Here is a 20,609-nt window from a genome sequence, read left to right as displayed (position 1 = left end):
GTTTTAAGAATTAGAATAATTCAAATCTATTACATTATAATTTAAGATTGATGCAAGAGAATATGCTAATATAATGATTATGTTATTTTAATAATAATTAATTAGCATGACATTATCTACTAATCATTCTTGGGTGAGTATTCAGCTAACCTCAAGCTATTTTGGGAAAACAACAGGTAAAACTAACTATAACAGGGTTACTATATATATATCTTACGTACATTCACGAAGCCTGAATATAACTTTTTTTTTTTTCTTTCTTGTGTACCTGTTTAGGCGCTGTGAGTGTCTGCAGACCAGTGGCTTTGGCCACCATGGTGTGACTGTTTCCTGGGCTGGGCTGCAGAGACAGAGTCAGACCTGAGACGGCATGGACTCGCATCTCTGTGATGGAAACTTTTTCATCTGTGACTGAGAAGGCCGACTCTCCAAGGACAGCTTCCACGGCCAGCGGAGACTCCACCTGCAGAGAAGACGGGGGAAACAAAACACACTTAGCACACACTATGGTTTTTATTCTGTCTGGCTGTGACAGAGGGACGCCATCATCCGAGTCTTCACCCACAGCTTTATTGTCTCTCTGCAGCTCATGAAGCCTGTGACGAGACAGTTTTGGATTAAAGTGCTGTGTGCTGGTGTTTGCTGCCGTCTGTCTACAGCCCACATGTCAATGTCTCTCCGTCCATCACAGTGCAAAACACACAAACATAAAGAAAACACTGTGGAGGAGGAATCAATAAGACGGCCGTCACAAAAAGGACAATCCACTCCTGTCAGTTTCACTTGCATCCCAGCAAGTGTCAGGGATTTAGAGATGGTCTGGACTCTCGCAGTAATCCAAGGATTTTTCCGACACAGTCACTTATTAAAAAAAACAACTTACAAAAATATATATACTTGTGTATCAATTTTATCACTGCAAAATATGCAAATATCTTCACTATAAGCTGATAATACATCAAATGTATCACATACAGCAGCATTGCCATGGCAACAGCATAATAAAAATATCTCCCCTGCAGCTCTGTAAAGTACACGTACAGTACATTTAATTTTGAATTATTGTCTCTCCACTTCAGGCTGCCGTCACTGCTGATTGTCACACCATAATGGTTCAAACTAAGGCGTTACTAAAATAAATACTTTTTCCGCCTCAGACTTCTTCATCAAAACTACAGTTTGTTCTGAGGAGATTTAGTCAGAGGTCAAGAGTGAGCTCTCACACACTTTGTCCATTTTTGTGGTCACAATAACCCTTGTCTTTTTCTGACACTGAAATGACTCTCCTACACATAATCTGTCAGTGAGTGCAGCTCCACCACCTCCACCAGAGCTGGGTGATGCTGGATAAAAGGATCATTTCAGCCACTATACTGTGCAAAGATGAGCCTGGCAAACATTTGTTAATTATTAGCATTCAATTACAGCCTCTCAGAAAAAAATATTTCAATGAATATTGGACTTTTGGAAGAGACAGTAAACGTCTTATTTTTTCTGTTCCAAACTCCATAGAGAAAATAATATTTTCATTGTTACATGACAAAGGGTTTGTTGATCCACTGCTATCTTTATGATGACTATTTAAAATTTTATGACTAGAATTTTTCTGTTGCCAACCCTTGTTAAACTAAATAAAAATGACACTAAGAACAACGAGAACAACCACGGAGGCCACTCAAGCTAAAAATGAAGATTTTTCTCTATGGGCTTTGGTTATGAGTCAACTTTAACAACTTCTCATTGACTATACAATAGCGATCCCTACATTAGACTTGAAGAATTGTGAGGATGACATTCAAATCCTTTATTTTGGAATCACCCAGAGTTACAAGACAATATTACTAAAAGAAAGCTACGAGCAAAGATTTAGGAAGATTTGTGCTAAAAATGATACATTTTAGCAATGGATTTTAGAATATGAACTAAAGTATGCTTTGTCAGGATCCTGGACACTCTTTTAAACCTTATGATGTTTTATTTTCATTCTCAGTTATTCCAGCCTGTCACTGAAACAGCTTCTCTTGTTATCATCCCTTTCCATTTCAGCCTCACAAAGCCCTCCCCCTCCTCCTCCCCTTTCAACCCCTCTTTTCCCCATTTTTACTGCCAGGGTGATGTTTGTTGCGACGTTGTATTAATTAGACGTCTCTGTGACTCTATGGCGTGGCACAGCTATAAGAAAGGTACAACGTTGTGTTTTAACGCCCTCTCAGCCTGCACTGGTTAATGGTGAGAAACAATTAAGTACAACCATTAGCTGCATGTAATGTTCGTCCTTCTGCGGCAGTTTCCCCCGCAGCACCCGCGCTTCTCTAACCTTGACATTTTGCTTTATATGTAGCACCGTGTGTGCAGCAATAAAGTCAGTGCAATCTTCCCAAGGTAAGAAAAAATCAGCAGTGAGAAAACATCAGGGAGCAAAGGCGCTTGTTTCCCTTGATATTGTTGAAAAATTGTTAGAAAAAAAAGTCACACAGAGACAAACCATTATTAATATGTACTAAAGTCACGTTCAAGCTCTTTCAACATTGACCCGTTGCTTTTCAAGTCCTCGTCTAGAAATTCACAGTTTTGTACCAACACATTGATTCCTTACATGGTTCAATACAAACACTTCTCAAGCATTCTGTGAAAATACAAGCCCTTTCAAGGACATGACTCCAACATTTCTCCGAGGTCAACTTGGTGTTTGACCAGTCATTTCCAGACAGACCGTTATTTACGAACGAATGTGCCAAGGTCAAATTCAAGCAATGTCAAAACTGCCTTATTGCTTTTCAAGCACCAATCTACTCTAGAAATTCACATTGTTATGCAAAATTGTGAGTCGTCAAACCATTTCCAAGCCTCTTGTCATTGTAATTAACAATTGCTCTATAGAAAAAGCAGCATTTTAAGCTATTTTAAAGGAACTAAAAATACAAGCCCTTTCAAGGTCCGTTTGTTGCCTTCGCACCACCTATGTGACATCAACAACAACGAGAACAACAACAACAACAATATAATCCCTAACATGGCTCAGTACGTATATAACACTTTGTAAGCACTAGTAAGCATTCTGCCAAATATTAAAGAACTTTTAAGATTTTTACTGACTATTCTTACCTATACAATCACATGTAAAATATATTGTTGTCCAAATAAATTCAACTTTTAGTTATTACAACTGCACTTTAGATATTTTGTTGAGACTTTCAGGGTCAAACATAGAATATCAGAATATCAAAACTGAACCATACGGACCTTTTTATACAAAAGAAAAGAAAATATTTGCATTAACTTTGGATACACACTTTTTTTTTACACTGGCAGCATTAATGTTACCAGATGTTTTTTAATCCAGATACAAGGAGGTGAAGGCCGTGTCATGGGCCAAGTCTACAGAAAAATCCCCAGCTGTGCATGAAGCCTCTGTAGAGGTCAGAGCAGTGAGTTCACCTCGGCCGCCAGGAAAAAGCGGAAGCATTGATTTTCTGTTTCTTCATGTTCCCTTTAGCCAACCGCTAAGATTTTTACAGGCCAATTAAAGTGTCTAAAAAGAAAACCGTACGCAATTGAAATCGATAACGGCCATTGTGTACAAATGTCAAAACACAGCGTACATTGATTGTATAAGCAGGAAAAAAGATGTAATCAGAAATTAATGTTGTTTGGGGTCACGACCCGAGTTGGAAATCTTTGATATTGTAGGAATTGGTTCCTCAGCGACTGATTTAAAAATACTATACATTTCATACCATTACACTTCACACCCACAGAATCAGAGTATTATAGGGGGTCGGGGAGAAGAGGTGAGGGAGGGGGCATCAATTAGAATTATAACATGAAATTATTTATGATACCCTTGAAAAAATATTCAGCTACCAGAAAGAGTTCTGGATTTTCTCACAGTGCATTCAAAGTCAAATCTGTACGTCTTTTATGCTCTTACATTTTTACAAGTTGAGGCCAAAAATAGCATTTGCAGCATTTGTTGAACACTCAGAGAGTTAATAATAAAAACTAATATCTGTGTTTGTTTAGATGACTGAATTCTAAATGATATAACAAAGTTCAGCAGAACTGAGCCACACAACACTCATCTTTTCATCATGTTGGCACTGAGGCAGTTTTCAAATTGTTAAAAAAATAAAAGACCGCCCCCTGTAGACAGAAGTTAAGCTTCAAAGACTGTTGTGTCACATTTGAAAGTGTAAAAAACCCCAGAGTCTGATTTTCGCTGTTACCAATTTCTGAAATATTCCAGGGAGTATTGACTGATGAAGCGCAGTAATTTTCGGATTGTGTTTTTTTTTTTCTTTTTTACTGTGATCGAGTCATTTACTTTCACCGCCGTTACTGATTTCCCAAATGTGCCAAGATGGCTTTGGAAAACCCCAGAGAACTTTTTGAAACAGGGTGAATCCAGTCTGTTCAGCTATTAGAGAAGTGACTTGATGGGGGAAAAAAAAACCTTTAAACCCTGCATTTTCATTCCAGATGGACCCCACAGATTTTTGTACAAATGGCTTAATGATTTTGTGTTTAAAATCCTACTTTAAAAATCAGACATTGCCTGTGTTTTGACCACATTAACACAACTCATACAGTAGAGGTGTCATGTACATGTCATGTTCCATGTTATGTTTTTTATTATTATTGCAGTTTAGAATTAAATTCATTAAGACCTCAGTGCAAATACCATTTAAATTCAAAGTTCTAATGCTACACCATATTTACTCACTCTGTTTCATAACAAAAAGTGCATTTGTTTTTTTTTAAAGCCACTCATTTGTTTATATCAATAAAAATATTAATTGACAATAAAGTTAAGGTTAAATCGATCAAAATGAAAAACTATTTCTTTTTTTTATTTCCTCATATGGTCTATGATAACTTTACAGAAGGCTAAGTACTCTTTTTATTTTGTTCATATAAATAAGACCAGAACCATTTTTACAACCTCAAGTTTTTCCCAGCTAACGTATTTATACTCCATTAAAACAATTTATATGAGTGCTGCTACAGCAGTACCAGTTTTTATTAACCTTTCTTAACCCTAGGTTAAATATAAAGTCATTTTTTGACTTTTCCTCTCTACTGAACAGTATATGGTCTACGATAATTCACTAAAAGACAGGACAGACCCTGGGGCACAGAAATGACTACAGCTGTTCAGACCAATTTTTTATTCTTGGATCGCTGGGATCATGAATCATGAATGTGTGCCATGTTTGTCATAGTTTTTCCCAGCTAACGTATTTATACTCCATTAAAAACCACTAGGCCACCACTTCTACAGCAGTACCAGTTTTTATTAACCTTTCTTAACCCTAGGTTAAATATAAAGTCATTTTTTGACTTTTCCTCTCTACTGAACAGTATATGGTCTACGATAATTCACTAAAAGACAGGACAGACCCTGGGGCACAGAAATGACTACAGCTGTTCAGACCAATTTTTTATTCTTGGATCGCTGGGATCATGAATCATGAATGTGTGCCATGTTTGTCATCTGCATCCGGGAGGTCAACGGTGGCTTAGTCAAGCTCTAAGATTAATTTGTCATCAGTCAAGTGAAGCGGGCGAGCGGTTATGACATTTTTTTCCCTTCATCTCTCAGCTCCCCCCTTTATATGTCATCACTTTGAACCTGGGGTTAAAGCGGTGGCAGCGATGTGAACTGAGCAAACAGAGGATCGATGTTTGGTCCGGCATGTTTGGCAGCGATCAGTGATGACCGGCCCTGGTTTATTCTCCAAACATGGACCAGTGCTTGTTTATGCTACTGCAAATTACTTGCATCAAATTACATTATTTCCTCCCTTTGCTCCCCAACATGTCTGTCTCCTCCATGTTTGTTTCCTCGCTTTCAATAAATCACACTTAAATGTGGTGCAAGAGAATGGTATAATTAGCTGCACAACCATAGGGTGCGCTGCAGCAGAAACACACCTGAGGAAGATGAGTCACAATTTAGACAGTGACAGCTGTGAGTGAGATGACGATTTCAGATAGTAGGAGAAAACGGCAAAACACCACAGGGGCGTTGAACAGCTCTAGAAATGAGTCAAATTGGGGCTTTTAACAACACAGAAAAAATTATATATGAAAATGAACAGAAAGACGTTTGTAGCACTAGTATAAATTGCTATACAAGGGTTATAATTTGGTAGCTACAGGATAGTCAAAACACCTGCAGCTTAGTTACAATAGCTAAATTTGAGCACACAGGTAACTCGGAAACATGAAATCAGAAATAGCTAAAGGTTTTCGGAAAACAGCAGGAAAAAATAACTTAGTGAGCAACGGACATTAAGTAAAAAAAAGTATATGTAACCGAACAAAAGATATAAAAGTGATCTTGAAAGTAGGTTAAAGATATTACGTGTAGCTAAGGTAATATAGCTAACTAACTAGGTTAGCAAAAACAAAGGTCAAGAAATTAGCCAAAAGAGTAACTTTGCTAATGTTTGGCTTGTAGTTTTTGAAAATTACTTTTTTTTTTTGAATCAGGTAAAAAACAGCTAAAAAGACAACTCAAATGTAGGAAGGTATTTTTAGAGGGAAGTCGGCCAACACAAAATGAGCCGCACAATTCAGAGACACCCTATTAGGTTCAGAAAGTCAAAGTAACACATTTAGGATTTAGGATGGTAGCGTGACCATTAGTGGCTCTTTTTCATTAGCGCTGACAGTCTTTGTTGCATTGTTATTCTCACTACTGCGCCACAAGTGTTAATGTGAGAAGCTGCAGGAGACAATTTAACTCCCTCACCATGACACTTTCATTATGTTTTTTTTTGTCACAAAAAGTTGCCGTTTTGGGTAAAAAGGGAAATGTCAGCAGTCCTGCTAAATCAGGGTGGTGAAAAACATGTTGTTCCTGCTAATTGAGAAGCTGCATGTTCATATTTTAGAAGCAGAAATAACAACAGTGATTTTTAAAAGCATAATTTTACTTTGAAACTGAAACCGCAGGAAGAAAATTGGTAATCTCATAGCAATGCAGTCCTCTGGGAGTAGCAGAATAAGAAGAGATAGAATGTGGTTTTTATCTTTTTAGAAAACGAACACAGTATAATAAGGTTTCCACGTTTCCAGTGAATAAATAAGAACGGTGGTTAAGAGGTAAATGTAGCTATATTCTACAAGCAAGTTTCTTTTTCAACTAAAATTTGACTACACAGACTACATCTCTGGGTTGCTGTTTCCAGCCTTGACAACGCATGACCACAATGAAAGAATAATCACACTGCAGACAAAGAAATGCCCAATTTGCAAAGAAGTAAAAAAGAGTAAAAATAATTACATATCTTCCTCTGGTCATAGAAAGACTCTCGGCCAAAGAGTCAAGACCAATTAAAAATTACAAAAAAATTTCAGCCATGTTAGACATCTCACAAGGCCATGAGAGGGCATGCTGGGATGTTGGGGACTGAATGGTCTGTTTTTCCAAACTCTCAAGGCCTAATTTTCACAATTCTATCAACAACATGTAACCACAAGCCGAAGATGTAAACAAGAACAATCAGGTTTCTGGAATATGGCTCACGTTGTGAAAATTTCCTAGAAAATGTAATGAGAGCTACTGAGAGGGATTTCTGGCCTTATTTCAGAGATAATGTTATAAATGTTTAGCATTGTATAAAGTGTTGTCTCTGTGTTTTTATTTGGAAGGACTCAGCTCTTTTCTGATGTTGCATACATTTATATTTAATGACAAGCGCTGATCTACATAAATATTTCACCAGCCTAGCATCAGGCCTAGAGTTGTTCGACATCTTATTCAGTGCTGGTTTTTGCTGTGCCTTAATCCTGCTGTGCAAAGAACTGGATTAATATCAATTTTGTTTGTAAGTTTTTTAAGTTGTTTATTTTTTTTTTGACAAGTCCCAGATTTTTTAATCACTCAGGGGTCTTTTCTCTCTTTTTTATCTCTAAACACGTTCGTTAAGAAAAAAAAACCAAACACATTTATTTCATCAAAGACAAGCTAAAGTCAAATGCAAAGCGCACTTGGGAACATTCTGTCTAACTTCCTGTCTGTTGCCACCATTAACATTCTACTCCCTTCTCCCTTTGTCACTTCATAAACAGGTTTGTTGAGAGGGCAACACATTTATTCAACCCAAGACAGGCTAATCTGTAATGCAGGAAGGTCTGAATAATGTTGGGCCAACTTTCCTTCCCTCTGTCCTTCCACCTTCACTTGACTCACATATTTAAAGAATGAACACAACAACAACCACCACCTCCACCCCACAGGCTAACATCAGGACGTTACAGAGGACTGCGGTTCTGCTGAAATTTAGTTAGTAATGAAATTTTTTATCACTACCAATGTGGTTTGTAAAATGTACTCAATGCAGAAACAGATTATTTGAACATTCTCACTTCTCGGCTCATCTCTTCTTTAAATACTTAGATACTATTAATTATGGACAAACTATTTATACTTGTCATTTATAACATTTGAAAAAAATAATTCCCATAATGACTTAATATGCAGTTAATTTTCTGCCTCAGTAATTTCATATTTGCATATAAACAATTGTGAAAACACTGTTTTGAAGATTAAACGTGCATTTCATCCAAATCTTTTTTTTAACAGATTATTTTCCTAATCCTCAGGATTAAACCTTTGACTTTCCTAGGACGTTTGGTGAATCCTCTGAATGTCCTCTATCTGTTTCATGGTCAGAGTTTAAAAATACTTTTTGTGCCAATAATTAGGAACTCTCTATCCATAGACCTAACTGCTGCACTTAGCAAAATCTGTCTTTTGTGATTTTCTGTTTAACAACACAGAAATAATACACGTACGCAGTAACCATCCGTCCTCACAGGAACAAAGGAATCAAATGTCGGCGACATTGTGTTGAGTGGACAAAAGCTGCTCCCTTTTCTTTTTGTTCATATTCATAAGCCCGTGGACCATTTCAGTCCATCTCTCTGGACTCAAAGACTGATTCAGTTCCTCTGACAAACTGAAGACTTCAGTTGGAGGGACCATTGTTGAGATTTATACTGTTCATTTTCAGAAGAATCGGCATAATAACCCTTCATTGTCTCGTGTGCTCCATGCCGCAGCTTCTTAACAGCATTGCGTGTGGAGTTTTGTTTCAACCATCAGTCCTTTGTGCTCAATGAAAAGTCAGTCAGCAGAGATAAATTTTACTGCTAACATGAGGTGTTCAGGGACTCAGGCACTCACTCTCCCCTTTTTAACGCACAAAGTTCGTGGATTACCCGCTGCAGTTAGTAAATCAACCAGGACAAAGATGTCCTGCGATTTGTGAGGAAAAACAAATTTCTATTTCACTTTTCACCATCTACTTGTCAATAAAGTATGATGAAATTGCCAATCATTTTCAACATACAAAAAAAGCGTACTGCACATGGTACTTTATTAACTGCTGGATACTTCCTTAAAATGTCGTACACCTTAAATGCACATTGTTTTCTAGTAGAAACACATGCTCTTTTTGTTATAAAAAAAGGAATACAATTACTAAATGAACTTGGTGGAAATGTGCCTTTATTATCCACTGTTTCTGCCCGTAGGCTGTAGTACTAATTCCTGCTATGAAAGTGTGCCCCAGATCTCTAGAACCAGGTCTTTTAGCATAAGCTTTAGTTCCAACTTTTGACCCCTGCTCCCACTACTGGAGCTAACTCTTCTGTTCAACATATTAGTTTTAGAAATGTGCCTTTAATCACTGGTTCTCTCTCTGCTCCTCATGACTAGTTTTTCTTCTTAATATTCCAGAGTAAACGGTAAACACACACAGTCGCACACGACCTGGTGGGAGGACCTGTCAGTTAGCCCTCGCTCAGAGCAGCTTACTTTCAGATCTTTGTGGAGGTAGGTGAGATCGATGTCACACAAAAAAGTCGGCAAAACGCAAATTTAAGGAAATCGGCACCTCTAGTTCCTTGCTTTAGTGTCCTCCACAATCAATACAGACGCCCCCTTTTGGTTGCCTGCTGCTACACGGCTTCCTTCCCCAGGCGTCTACAAGATTATTCTGTCCTTTAAGACTTTTAAGAGTCGAAGGGAAGGGGATCGATTTCCTAAGCAGGTTATTGACTTGTTCATTTATTTATTTATGCACAATCCCCTGTAACGTCGATGTGGCAACTTTTATCTGCTGCTGAATCAGTGAGATTATTATTCAAACTCAGCAGATTATAAATGATTTGCCGCTCATTTAAAATGATGAATTGACGGCTCGCGTCTTTCCCCCGTTTCTCTCCATCATCCAACACATCCTTCAGATGATGGAAGCGCTACCCTCCCTCAAAAACTGAGATGTTTCACTCTGATCAAAACACTCTCTGTGACTGTGCTAAAAATGACCAGTAAATCACTGAGCTGCAGTCACAACTTCTGCCAACATCAGTGCTGTTCTGTTCTGATGTGATTAATGTCAAGAGTTTGGACCTTTTTATACAAAGGTCAGTATGAGGGCAATATTTTCTCATGGTCAATATTTAAATCTTCTCATGTGCATTACTTTGATCTTCTGTTGTGTAATCACCCTTTAGGTCAGTTTTGCTCATGTGCCAATTAAACATTTCACACGTGCAATATATTAATGCATCAATCATTTCATGTACAATATTTCCATTTTCACACCATTTGAAATATTTGCATATCCCTGACATTACAAGTGAAAGCTTTTGGTTTTTGTGTGATATTTTCCTGGTCACATTCACAATATATCAGGTTTTCTCAACTTAATTATCTTAATTTATTTCTTGGCCAAATGTTTTTTTCATCTTTAAAACAATTTTGAGTGATTTAAGGTTTAACAGCTTTTGCTTTGTTTTATTTAATTATTGTTTAATTTTAACTGATGCCCTCTGCACAGTTTGTAGATATGTAAAGACACGTATAGTTTTTTTTTTCAAAGCTAATGATTAAGATCAGTCTATTAGAATTACTATCAAAATCTTAATTTTCAGGGACTGTTCCCTGCTGCTGTGGTAAAGTCAGGTTTTGAGTTCTCTTTTTGAGCCGGTCTACATTTACCATATGGTGGACAAATTTAAACTACATCCTGTCTCCATTCATGCCTCCCACTCAGAGATATCAGGTATCAGGACCCTCAGTTTTTCTGCTCACCTTCAGCGCAGTGGACCCCAGCTCCAATCCCACCAGGATGGTCCTGTCCACCAGCTCTGCGATCCGAGGGTCGGCCACCTTCAGGGAATCCTGGACCAGATCTGTGACGTCCACCTGCCAGTCGGGCCCCAGCATGGTGATAACCTGGTCGGTTCCCTCAGTGGAGGTGGTGTGGAACTGGGTCAGAACTTTGACCAGTGCTCTCTGGTACTGCAGGGTGCAGCCTCGACTCACCCGCCGGTCGTCGTCATCCTCGTCTGCATCGCTGTCCCTAGTGCTCCTGTAGGAAGGACAAAAAATACACATAAATGTTAGTTATTTAAAATGTTTCACATTAAAATACATATCTTTTTATGTTGGAAAACTTTAAAGCAGAAGAACTAGAAGCTGTCCAAATAACTGTAGCTGGGGGGTAAGGCGGTAAAGTTAGCAGCATCCCTAGAAAAACAGCTAATGTGAGTGAAGAGTAGTTAAAAAGACTGCGTGAAAATAGTTTCACACTGGGGAGAAACTGTATTAACATTTGACTAAAGTGTCCTGCATACTGACTGAAAAGCCTTTAAAATATTTATCGCTTCAGCAACAGAGACATTGTAAAGAAAATGTAAAAATTTAAGTCAGGAGAAGTGTGACAGTTTACTGGTGACTTGTGTTTAAAAACCAAAGCAATTAGACACCTATAAAAACCCGCTCATGGAAAGTACTTCACATTTTTGCCAATAATCCTTCATGCTGCAGACGGAAACTCTCACGTGAAGCTGCTGCTAAATCTACTTCAATCTTCTTGTTTTTTTTTCTTTTCTTCATAATTTATGACGCAATTTGCATCTTTTTTCCCAGGGTCTCGACCCATTTCATATTTCACCAGGATAACACTGATGAGAAACCTGGCTCATCCCCACACCAATCCATCACATTATATCTTCTGATGTAGCAGCGTTGGTGAAAATGACCCAGGGAGGAGATAAGACGCTGGAGTTTGGACGCTTGTCCTCCGTCTTATTCCACACTAACCCTGGGCAGCAGGGTTAAACATGGCAGGTCTGAACATCCCACTGAGCTCAATCTGCTCTGCAGCACAGATGCAGGAGGAATGTGACTCCAGCAGCAGGTTTGACAACCTGCCAGTGTCTCCAGTAAAAAAAAGAAAAAAAAGAAGACAACTTCAGTACCTAATCTCTGCTTTAATGTAACACTGCCAGCAACCTATGAGTCAGTGAGAGTGGGAGAAGATGACAAAGTACACAGTGAGTCAAAGAACGCGTCTAATTTTCAGGCAGAGCCCTTCAAGGACCTGACTTCTTTTTTTAAACATTCAATGGGTTTCACATTCAAGAATCTCCATTAAGTGTGCCATCCTACCTGGTTACCAATGTAATATAACCATTAAAGACCACCTACATATATATATTTTCTACAGAAACATATATGTCTGTGTTAACCATATAGGTGGGCTGTAATTCATACCTCTTAAAGGGGTCTCAAATTAACACATTAAAAAATGCATTAAAATAATGTCAACAAGTGAAATAAATTCACTTAAACAAGGTCAGAAAATATATGGTCAACAAGGCTTCTGTCGTGAACACTGTATGTCTGCACAAACATGTGAGTGTTGTACAGAAAATACTTTGGTTTGTGTACAGGGTCAAATCACAAAAACGTTTTGTGCGTTACCCAGGTGTAATTTCTAAACATCGAAGGTCATTTCTGTTTCTCTAAAAATCTCCAGCTCTTCTGTGATTTTTCAATGTTTGAAAACAACTCGAGCCAGTGGTTGCCACAGTTAGCAGCTGCGGCAGGAGGTGAGAGGTCAAGACAAAGTATAGATCAATACTGGACTTTGAAAATGACCTCAAAGTCTCTCATCTGTAACGTTAATTTAAAACGATCTTAGGGACAAAGCAAAGTTCCAAATCAGCAACTGGAAAAAAAGTGCTGAGGGCCTGAGTGGTTCAGGTTCGAAGTTTTGGTTTTTCTCTCAGAGAACTTTTATTTCCATTGTTGTGGAAAGAGTAATTTTCCGTTACAATAATTTCTTTATTTGTCCCAGTCTGGGTAAGTTACACTGAATTGTTATTTCATTTCTTTTGTTCCTTAAGAAGAACATGTCTGTAGTAATTACAGTGTTTAAAAAAGAGTGGAGTTCTCAAATTAAAGCTGTTAGAAAAAAAGTGTGGAGTGGAGTTCTCAAATTAAAGCTGTTAATGTAGGTGAGTGGGGGGCTTGACAAGACTCCTTGCTTCAAACAGAGGGGCCGGCAAAATAACCTGGATTATTTTGGCACTGGTTTCAAAGCTCTTATTGTAATTATACCCTAGGAAAAAGCACTAGTTCCAACAACTAGTGGATTTTTCTCTGCTAATTTCTTCTTTTAGGAAAATAAAATTCAGGTAAAGACTCCATTTGGTACATTTTTAAAAAAAACTATTTCTGTGTTTCTACATGTTCTAAATCTGCCCAAGCTTTTCTGGGCTCTCTGATTTGTGCCCACGCAGCCAAAGAGACAGGTTTGTGAAAATGTATGTGAACATGAGGACTGACATCCCGTCTGTTGTGTTCAGCACCGAGGCAGCAGTCAGCTCCCTGCTCTGCTTTTGATGGATGGGCGTTTTCAGGACTCATTAAAGAAGTTTTATACAGTAACAGTGGGGGGAGGGAGGGAGGGGCTGATGACTTATTTAAATCCCAGAGAGCGGGGGATGAGAAGCAGCAACAGAATTCCGACCATTAAAAGTCAAGGGAAATAAGCTGTAGTTTAAAAAAAAAAGTCAGGTAGAAGTGATGCTGATTTATCCCACAGGAGGAGAACTGAGTCGATAAAAAGACATGTTTACACTGAACTTCGTCATCAGAGCAAAGTTAGCTTTGTTGTGACAAATATGCATTTTTTCTGTTATGTTTGTATTTTGAATTAAATTGAATTGAATTGAATTAACTCTACACTCTGATCGCTAGTGAATGCTTTACTTAACAACCATGTTAAACATGAGGAAGGCATGGAAGTATATGTGGGCGTAAAAATGATCATTCCAGTTGACGTCTGTAAAGGTAGTGCAAACAATTCGCTCTTTCCTGCATGATTTAATCAAATGCCATTTGTCAGGTGATTATGAAAAATGTTTTTCTGGGCACAGATCTCAATATCCTGCCGGAAGAAAGAAGAACCTTTTCACTAGAACAACCAATTATACTTCCACAACAGAACCATTCACTCTGTGTTAGGGAGTGGTAAGAAGAAGCTGCTTTTGTATGCAGAAGGTAAAACAAAAAACAAAAAAACTTCACAACCAATGGACAGGGACACTTAGTTACACATTTTGTGAGAAAAACTCCAGGAGACATTATCTCTTTTTGTCTTTTAAAGAGTTTTATAAACTCTTATCTGCTGTTGGTGAAAGTTAACCATTCAGGGCTGTGCGCCGAAAAATATTTTCTCACTCAGGAGAATTCTGTCAGCTCGTATTAGAGTCTCATGTAGAACCAGCTGAAGCATCAATGCACACGCATTCTCTGCCTGATTACACTATTTTCAAAATAGTATTTTTTTAAAGGATGTTGTTGTGTACTGCAGTTAGTGTAGAATATACAACTGCAGATTTGTAGTATATGGGGGGGGGGTTAACCTTTAGAAAATACAAATTTGTGTATCATATATAATTCAATTATTGCCAAAATAGTAATTATTTTTTATTCTGCATTTACAATGAATTCAACTATAGCAAAATAATGTGAAATAAAAAAAAATAGAAAATAATATCGGTGACAAATGATCCACGGCCTAGCACTGGTCCCACGGCCAGCGGTTAGAGACCCCTGAAATTTACGTAGCTTTTTTTTTTTTTTACATGAAAAGAATTAGGAGAGCCTATTTATTTGAACACAACACCAATATACACAGAGCAATTGAAGAAAGACCCACATGGTTTTCTTTAACAGCTTTTTCTCGCACTTTTGTTTTAGTTTTTCCAGCTATTCTGTTGCCATCTAGTGAGTATTTAATGGTTCTGCTACCTACCGTTGCATAAACAAATGCAGACAAATTATAAGCAATAAATAAATATTTGTTTTCAGACAAGATAAGTAAAACTGGCTAATTATCCACAGCACACCTGATGATCTATCATGGCACATTAGTGTGCTGCGGTACATCGGTTGGGAAACTGTGTTAAACACAGTTGTTTCAGGTAGAAAATCTTAGTTTCTGTGTTCAGATAAGTCTATAAAAAGTTGTGAAAAGCGAAAGACGGTTGACATTCCACGTTCGCCCCCAGAGGGATACGTGCTGGCACAGTCGGCATGTTAAACTACCGGCTGCCATTACACATAAAATGCTTGTTTCTGACAAAACCCAGAAACTGTGAATGTCCCAGATGTGCCTATGTGTCAAATGTCAAGGTCGGGAATAAACTGTCAAACTGAATGTTTTAAGTCAATATGGTCGAGGAGTCCTGGAAGGAATCATCTACATTTCTTCAGTCAATGAAACAAAAAAATCTTGCTTTTACAAACAGACAATGATTTGACTAAATTAAACACAAACATTTACACAGAGTAGGATCTGCTTTTTTGGCTTTTGTTTTCATTGTTTGCCACTAATGAAGATTAAACTGTCATTTCAAACCGAGGTTGGCAGCTTTATCTACATGCTGCTAAATGATGATGACACTTAAAAATGCCACACATTAAAATGCCAATTGCTTTTAGTTAAAAATACAGTATAGTGTCAGATTCCCACTGATATGAAATATTATATTACTTTTGTGAACATAGTGTCAGAGTCCCACTGATATGAAATATTATATTACTTAAATATTTTCAAACTTAGATACATGCGTATATTTTTGCCTAGTGAAATTATAAAGTATTATAATATATAGTATAAAAGGTTTAAGTCAGCAAGAAATATAAACAAATTTTGAAAGGTGTAGTCAGCAAGAAATATAAACAAATTTTGTTATTGTTAAATACAAAGAAAAACACTAAAAACAATCTAATCCAAAACAGAAACAAACAGCTGTTGTTTCTATGGTCTTTTTTCTTCAATATTGTTATTGTTAAATAATTGGGAGCGTGTAGACATTATTATATAGAAGCTAAAGTGGCTAGACATTCCTGACTCTGGAAGTTCCATAATTTTACAAAATTACACTGGCATTGAAAGGACAATCAACACAGAGACTTGTTTTCCAGCACTGGATGTGACATTTCTTCCTCATACAGAACTATACATAGATCAGGCAGAAAAATAACCAAGAACGTCTCTGAAGACCAGACTGCAGGAAAAATATATATACACCTCCACAACTCATTCCCACCATCATGCATGATTGAAACTTGGGCTGTTTCCCCAAACAGTGTGCTTCATGTAAAATACCACCATTTGTCAATGGAACCACATTAGCATTCAGGTTTGCTAGAAATGGATGGTGGTGTATGATGATGTTCTCCTGCAGCGACGACAGCAGCCGCTCGCTTTCTTCTTAATGCTCCCATTAGACATTTCCTAAATGAAGGATCTGGGAGGAGCAAGCCTGTTTGTTTCTCACTGCTCCATGCAGACAAGGACGCTGCAGTGTTTTTTTTTTTAATGTTAGCAGGGTTTTTTTTTCAGAGACCACATTTTTCATTGCGGTCCAACACAAACAACTTCAATCAATATGAGTGCTTTTAAACTGAGTTTCACTGCCAGCTGAATTTCCTTTATACTATGGACAAGGGAATATCACTAAAAACTGTGGCTCTCAAACTGCAGTGCCGACCATTGGAGGGGCATTGGCTCCTCCTATGGTATCTGGAGGAACTTTGGTGAGTTTTGTAAACTTAGCTGCAGCTTCTTGTGTGATGTTTCAGAGTGTAATTTAATTATCAGTTGTAGTGCAGTGTCAGTGGCTAATGAATTAGCTGACTTTAATAATTCTAGCCTGTTAAGCCTCAACAAGTTTTGTCATTTATACCTTTGCCTAATCCCCAACAGTAAACACTAAATTTTACAAGAGACTTGAATAAAAACCTGGTAAAAATGTATCAAAGCTTTGCCACAGGCTTTGGTCTAACTCCAATTCTTAGACAAGGGAAAGAAGCAGAATGTGACCTTGTGATAAAACACCCCCAGGATTTACAAAGAAGGAAGTCACTGATGAATACAGAAATGTTTTGACCTTGACCTTTGACCTGTTGTTATTCATGTTTCTTACTTTGAATAGTACTACACTATCCCTGACACTGTCACGAGTACAAGGCCAGAGTCTGTGTTAGAAGAGTACAGAGTTGCTGGTGCTGTCCATGGTGCTAGTTTCTGTCACTACCATGCATAGAGTAACTGGTGCGTTCACTTGTTCCTGCTTATATTTCCAAGCGCTGTCCTTGGTGCTAGTTTCTCAAACAGAAACACTCATAGTTGCTGTTACTCTACCTTATTCCTAATTTGTACATTTTAAAGGCGAGCAATATAAAGAAAGTTTAGTTCCCTTGTTCCCACTTTTCAAATGACTTACTACAGAAGTGGAGCCACATATTGTTTCTGGTCCAGTCAGCAAAATCTTGTAAAATGTGAAAGGACAATTACATTTTTGCACACTAAAATATCATTTGTGTTCGGGAGGTGTTCAGCTGATAACCAGCACAAAGTAAAATGGAGTCAGCTTCAGAGCCTTGTTGTTAAAAATGTGTTCAGATAAGTGCGACTCAAACATGACAGCTCGGTGCATCGATTTACACTTGGCAGACTCATTTTCATTTTCACAGGATAAATTTGTGCTGCCTGCTGTCATGGCATTTAATTAAAGTTGAAACACACACACACACAGACAATTTCCTGGAAAACCAGTCTTTTTTGTCCCTGCAACTGCACTTCTAATCTAATCTAACATCATATAATGTATATTTTACATATTTAAATAAATACATAGGTTGGAATTATCTATGTCGTTAGATACCTATTCCTGGGTTGATATTAATTCTGTATTTGCCCTAAAGCTGTTCTGTTATGTTTAGACCAAGGGTTTTTTAAATTGTGCGGTGCCCCCTCCGCCCCATGGGGTCTCAGAGTATTTCAGAGGAGATGAGTGAGGGACAACAACTGAACTAGCAGACATGAGAAAGAAAGGATCGCTTTGTTGCAAAGTGAAAAAGGATGCCAACGTAACAGTGTTTTCTCACCTTCTGTCGGGCAGAATTGGAACCCTCCAGCCTTTGATGAAGCTAAGGTTGTAGTCGGACAGCTCCACCTGCAGGGGTAGTTTAGGCACCCACACCGTCAGCTCCAGTGGTGTGCTTAGGTGCTCGTAGCTGAAGATGACTCTGGCATTCATGGAGCCCCGCGTCTCCTTCCCGTTCACGAAGACATAGTCACAATTCATGGAAACCTGGAGGAGACAAGATCACATCAAGGTCAGGAGTCAGAGTCCATCTATATGGTAATAGTGACGTCTGCATTGGAGTGGTGAAGTGATGTTTGATGATGTGCGGTAGAGCAGGGATGCAGCTGTCACTTCTACAACTCAACAGCCGAAGCTTTTCAAGGTCAGATTTGACAGCCGAGCTTAAAAAATACAACAAAGAGCATCGATGTTTTATAGATCTGGATGTCGAGTGAGAGCGAGGATCTTTAAAATATCACCGCTGATACTGGAGGCTTTTAAAGGGTTCCTCAAACTGGACTTGCACGGAGTTGAGTTTCTCCACTGCAACACGTTTACGATATAACCAGTCTGGATCAAGTGTCCTTCACAGTCGCAGAGACTCTTAGTTTTCAACCAAAATGTATTAAAATGGCAGATAAAAAACCCAGTTCCTCTACCAGGAAGTAAAATAATGCTGGAGAGAGTTCTGGAGTTTGGTACAGCCTCTGGGGGAACATTTTATTTCACAAACATAACAGTAACAATCTGACAATAAAAAACACACACAGAACCTTCAGACTATTAAACAATGAGTGTGTGTGTGCGTGTGGTTGTGAGTGTGTCCAAAGCTTGCCAAAATATAGATAAAAATAGTTTAATTTAACTGTGGTCCAGCATGAGAGCAACCAAAGTTAATGTCAGGTTAAACTGACCCGGTCTTTACTTTGGCACAAACAGTTTTACAGGATATGAACAAACATCTTGACATTCAAAGCACCAAATGGAGAGAAATAAAACCCAGGTGTAGCAGCCAAAGAGGTAGGCTAATCACAATGGATTCATTCTTTAAAAAATGACCAAGTAATGAAACAAAAGGTCTGGAGGAGCCTTCTCAGACAGACATCATTCAAAAAAGTTAAACTTAGTTCTGATCTTTTTAAATACAAACAATAGTGAATATGTTTGGCTCCAGTTGTTAAGATGCATATCTTCAACTTGAACCAAACGGTAACAGATTTGGTGGCTGGTTTAGCCACTTTTGTTCTGTCTTCATACATGATACATGATTAGGGGGACCTGAAACAAAGCCATCCAAATGGATGTATTAAAGTACTATGTATTGATTATTGACAGTTTCGTTGTTTTAGTAAAATATCTTATTGTGCAATTTTTAATGCATTAAACTTCTGGCTGTTATATTGGAACTAAACCATAAAGTAAAAAAGGCTCAACCATCTGCATTTCCCAGATAATATTCATTGTGTAAAGTAGTGAAGATAACGCTGTGTGTTTTGTTCATGACTTGGCTGAAACCCCTCTATAAAACGAGGCTATGTTGATATTTCCCACACTATCTCGGGGCAAAAACGTGGAACAAATCAGTGAACAGTGAACAGCAGAAGCTGTCGCTGCATCAGAATTAACACTCTGCGCTCTGGAAGACAGAGAGCTGAGATCCACTGCTGTAAACAATGCTTACTTTGCCATAGAAACCCCGTCTCTAATCTAATTGGCATCTTTTATGCAGTCCAATTAGTGCTCTCTACTAACCCAGGCTTTGTTTAGCTTGTACAGTGCAAATTAAGCATTCAACCCACACCATAACTGCAGCATCCATACTGACACTTCCCCGCATAGAGATCAATGAACTATTTTAATGACACGTGATAAACCTACAACAAAGTTACAGGCAAAAAGACACAGCATTCACTTAATGTAAAATGCTGTACAGCATTTTATCTTAGCTTCATAAAATGAACTCTTTCAGGGAACATTCTTTAGCAAAAAAACAAATAGTGGTATTTGGAAAAGCGAACATATGTAGTGAATAGTCAATATCTTTAGCAGCTAATTTAGCCAAACAGCACATGATGAGGCTGGTGAAAAATATCGACTTGATGTTTGCTCTAACTCAACTCTTAGATAAAAGTATGTGAATGACCTGCAGTCATATTGTTCTGCGATTCATCCCTGCTTTAAGTGTTCACAAAAGCTAAATTTGGCTTTTAATCCCATTCTTGAGGTTTTTGATAGAGTCAAACAAAAAAAGGGATGTGCAGCTCAGGTTTAATTATCATAAATACTTGTCTCCCTCTAACACTAAATTATTAACTGCAGCACATCAGGAAGGCTTTGCTTTCGAGTTCCCAAGGAAG

The 20,609-nt window shown here is 38.1% G+C and overlaps 1 protein-coding gene across 3 annotated transcripts in view; it reads right to left on the bottom strand.

Moving 5' to 3' along the window:
* tmem132e (transmembrane protein 132E) overlaps positions 1-20,609 on the bottom strand; it is a 278,566-nt gene that overhangs the window by 4,578 nt on the left and 253,379 nt on the right. For all 3 annotated transcript variants that reach the window (XM_017041906.2, XM_008332771.3, XM_008332772.3), the window contains exons 6-8: positions 18,272-18,477; positions 11,111-11,390; positions 269-463 (exon numbers count right to left, since the gene is read on the bottom strand). In XM_017041906.2, the coding sequence (XP_016897395.1) occupies positions 269-463; positions 11,111-11,390; positions 18,272-18,477 (681 nt within the window). The remainder of the gene's footprint in view (positions 1-268; positions 464-11,110; positions 11,391-18,271; positions 18,478-20,609) is intronic.

This window comes from Cynoglossus semilaevis, chromosome 19, assembly GCF_000523025.1.
Source record: "Cynoglossus semilaevis isolate Cse_v1.0 chromosome 19, Cse_v1.0, whole genome shotgun sequence".
NCBI classification, from domain to species: Eukaryota; Metazoa; Chordata; class Actinopteri; order Pleuronectiformes; family Cynoglossidae; genus Cynoglossus; species Cynoglossus semilaevis.
This window is presented reverse-complemented; position numbering and strand designations above follow the sequence as displayed.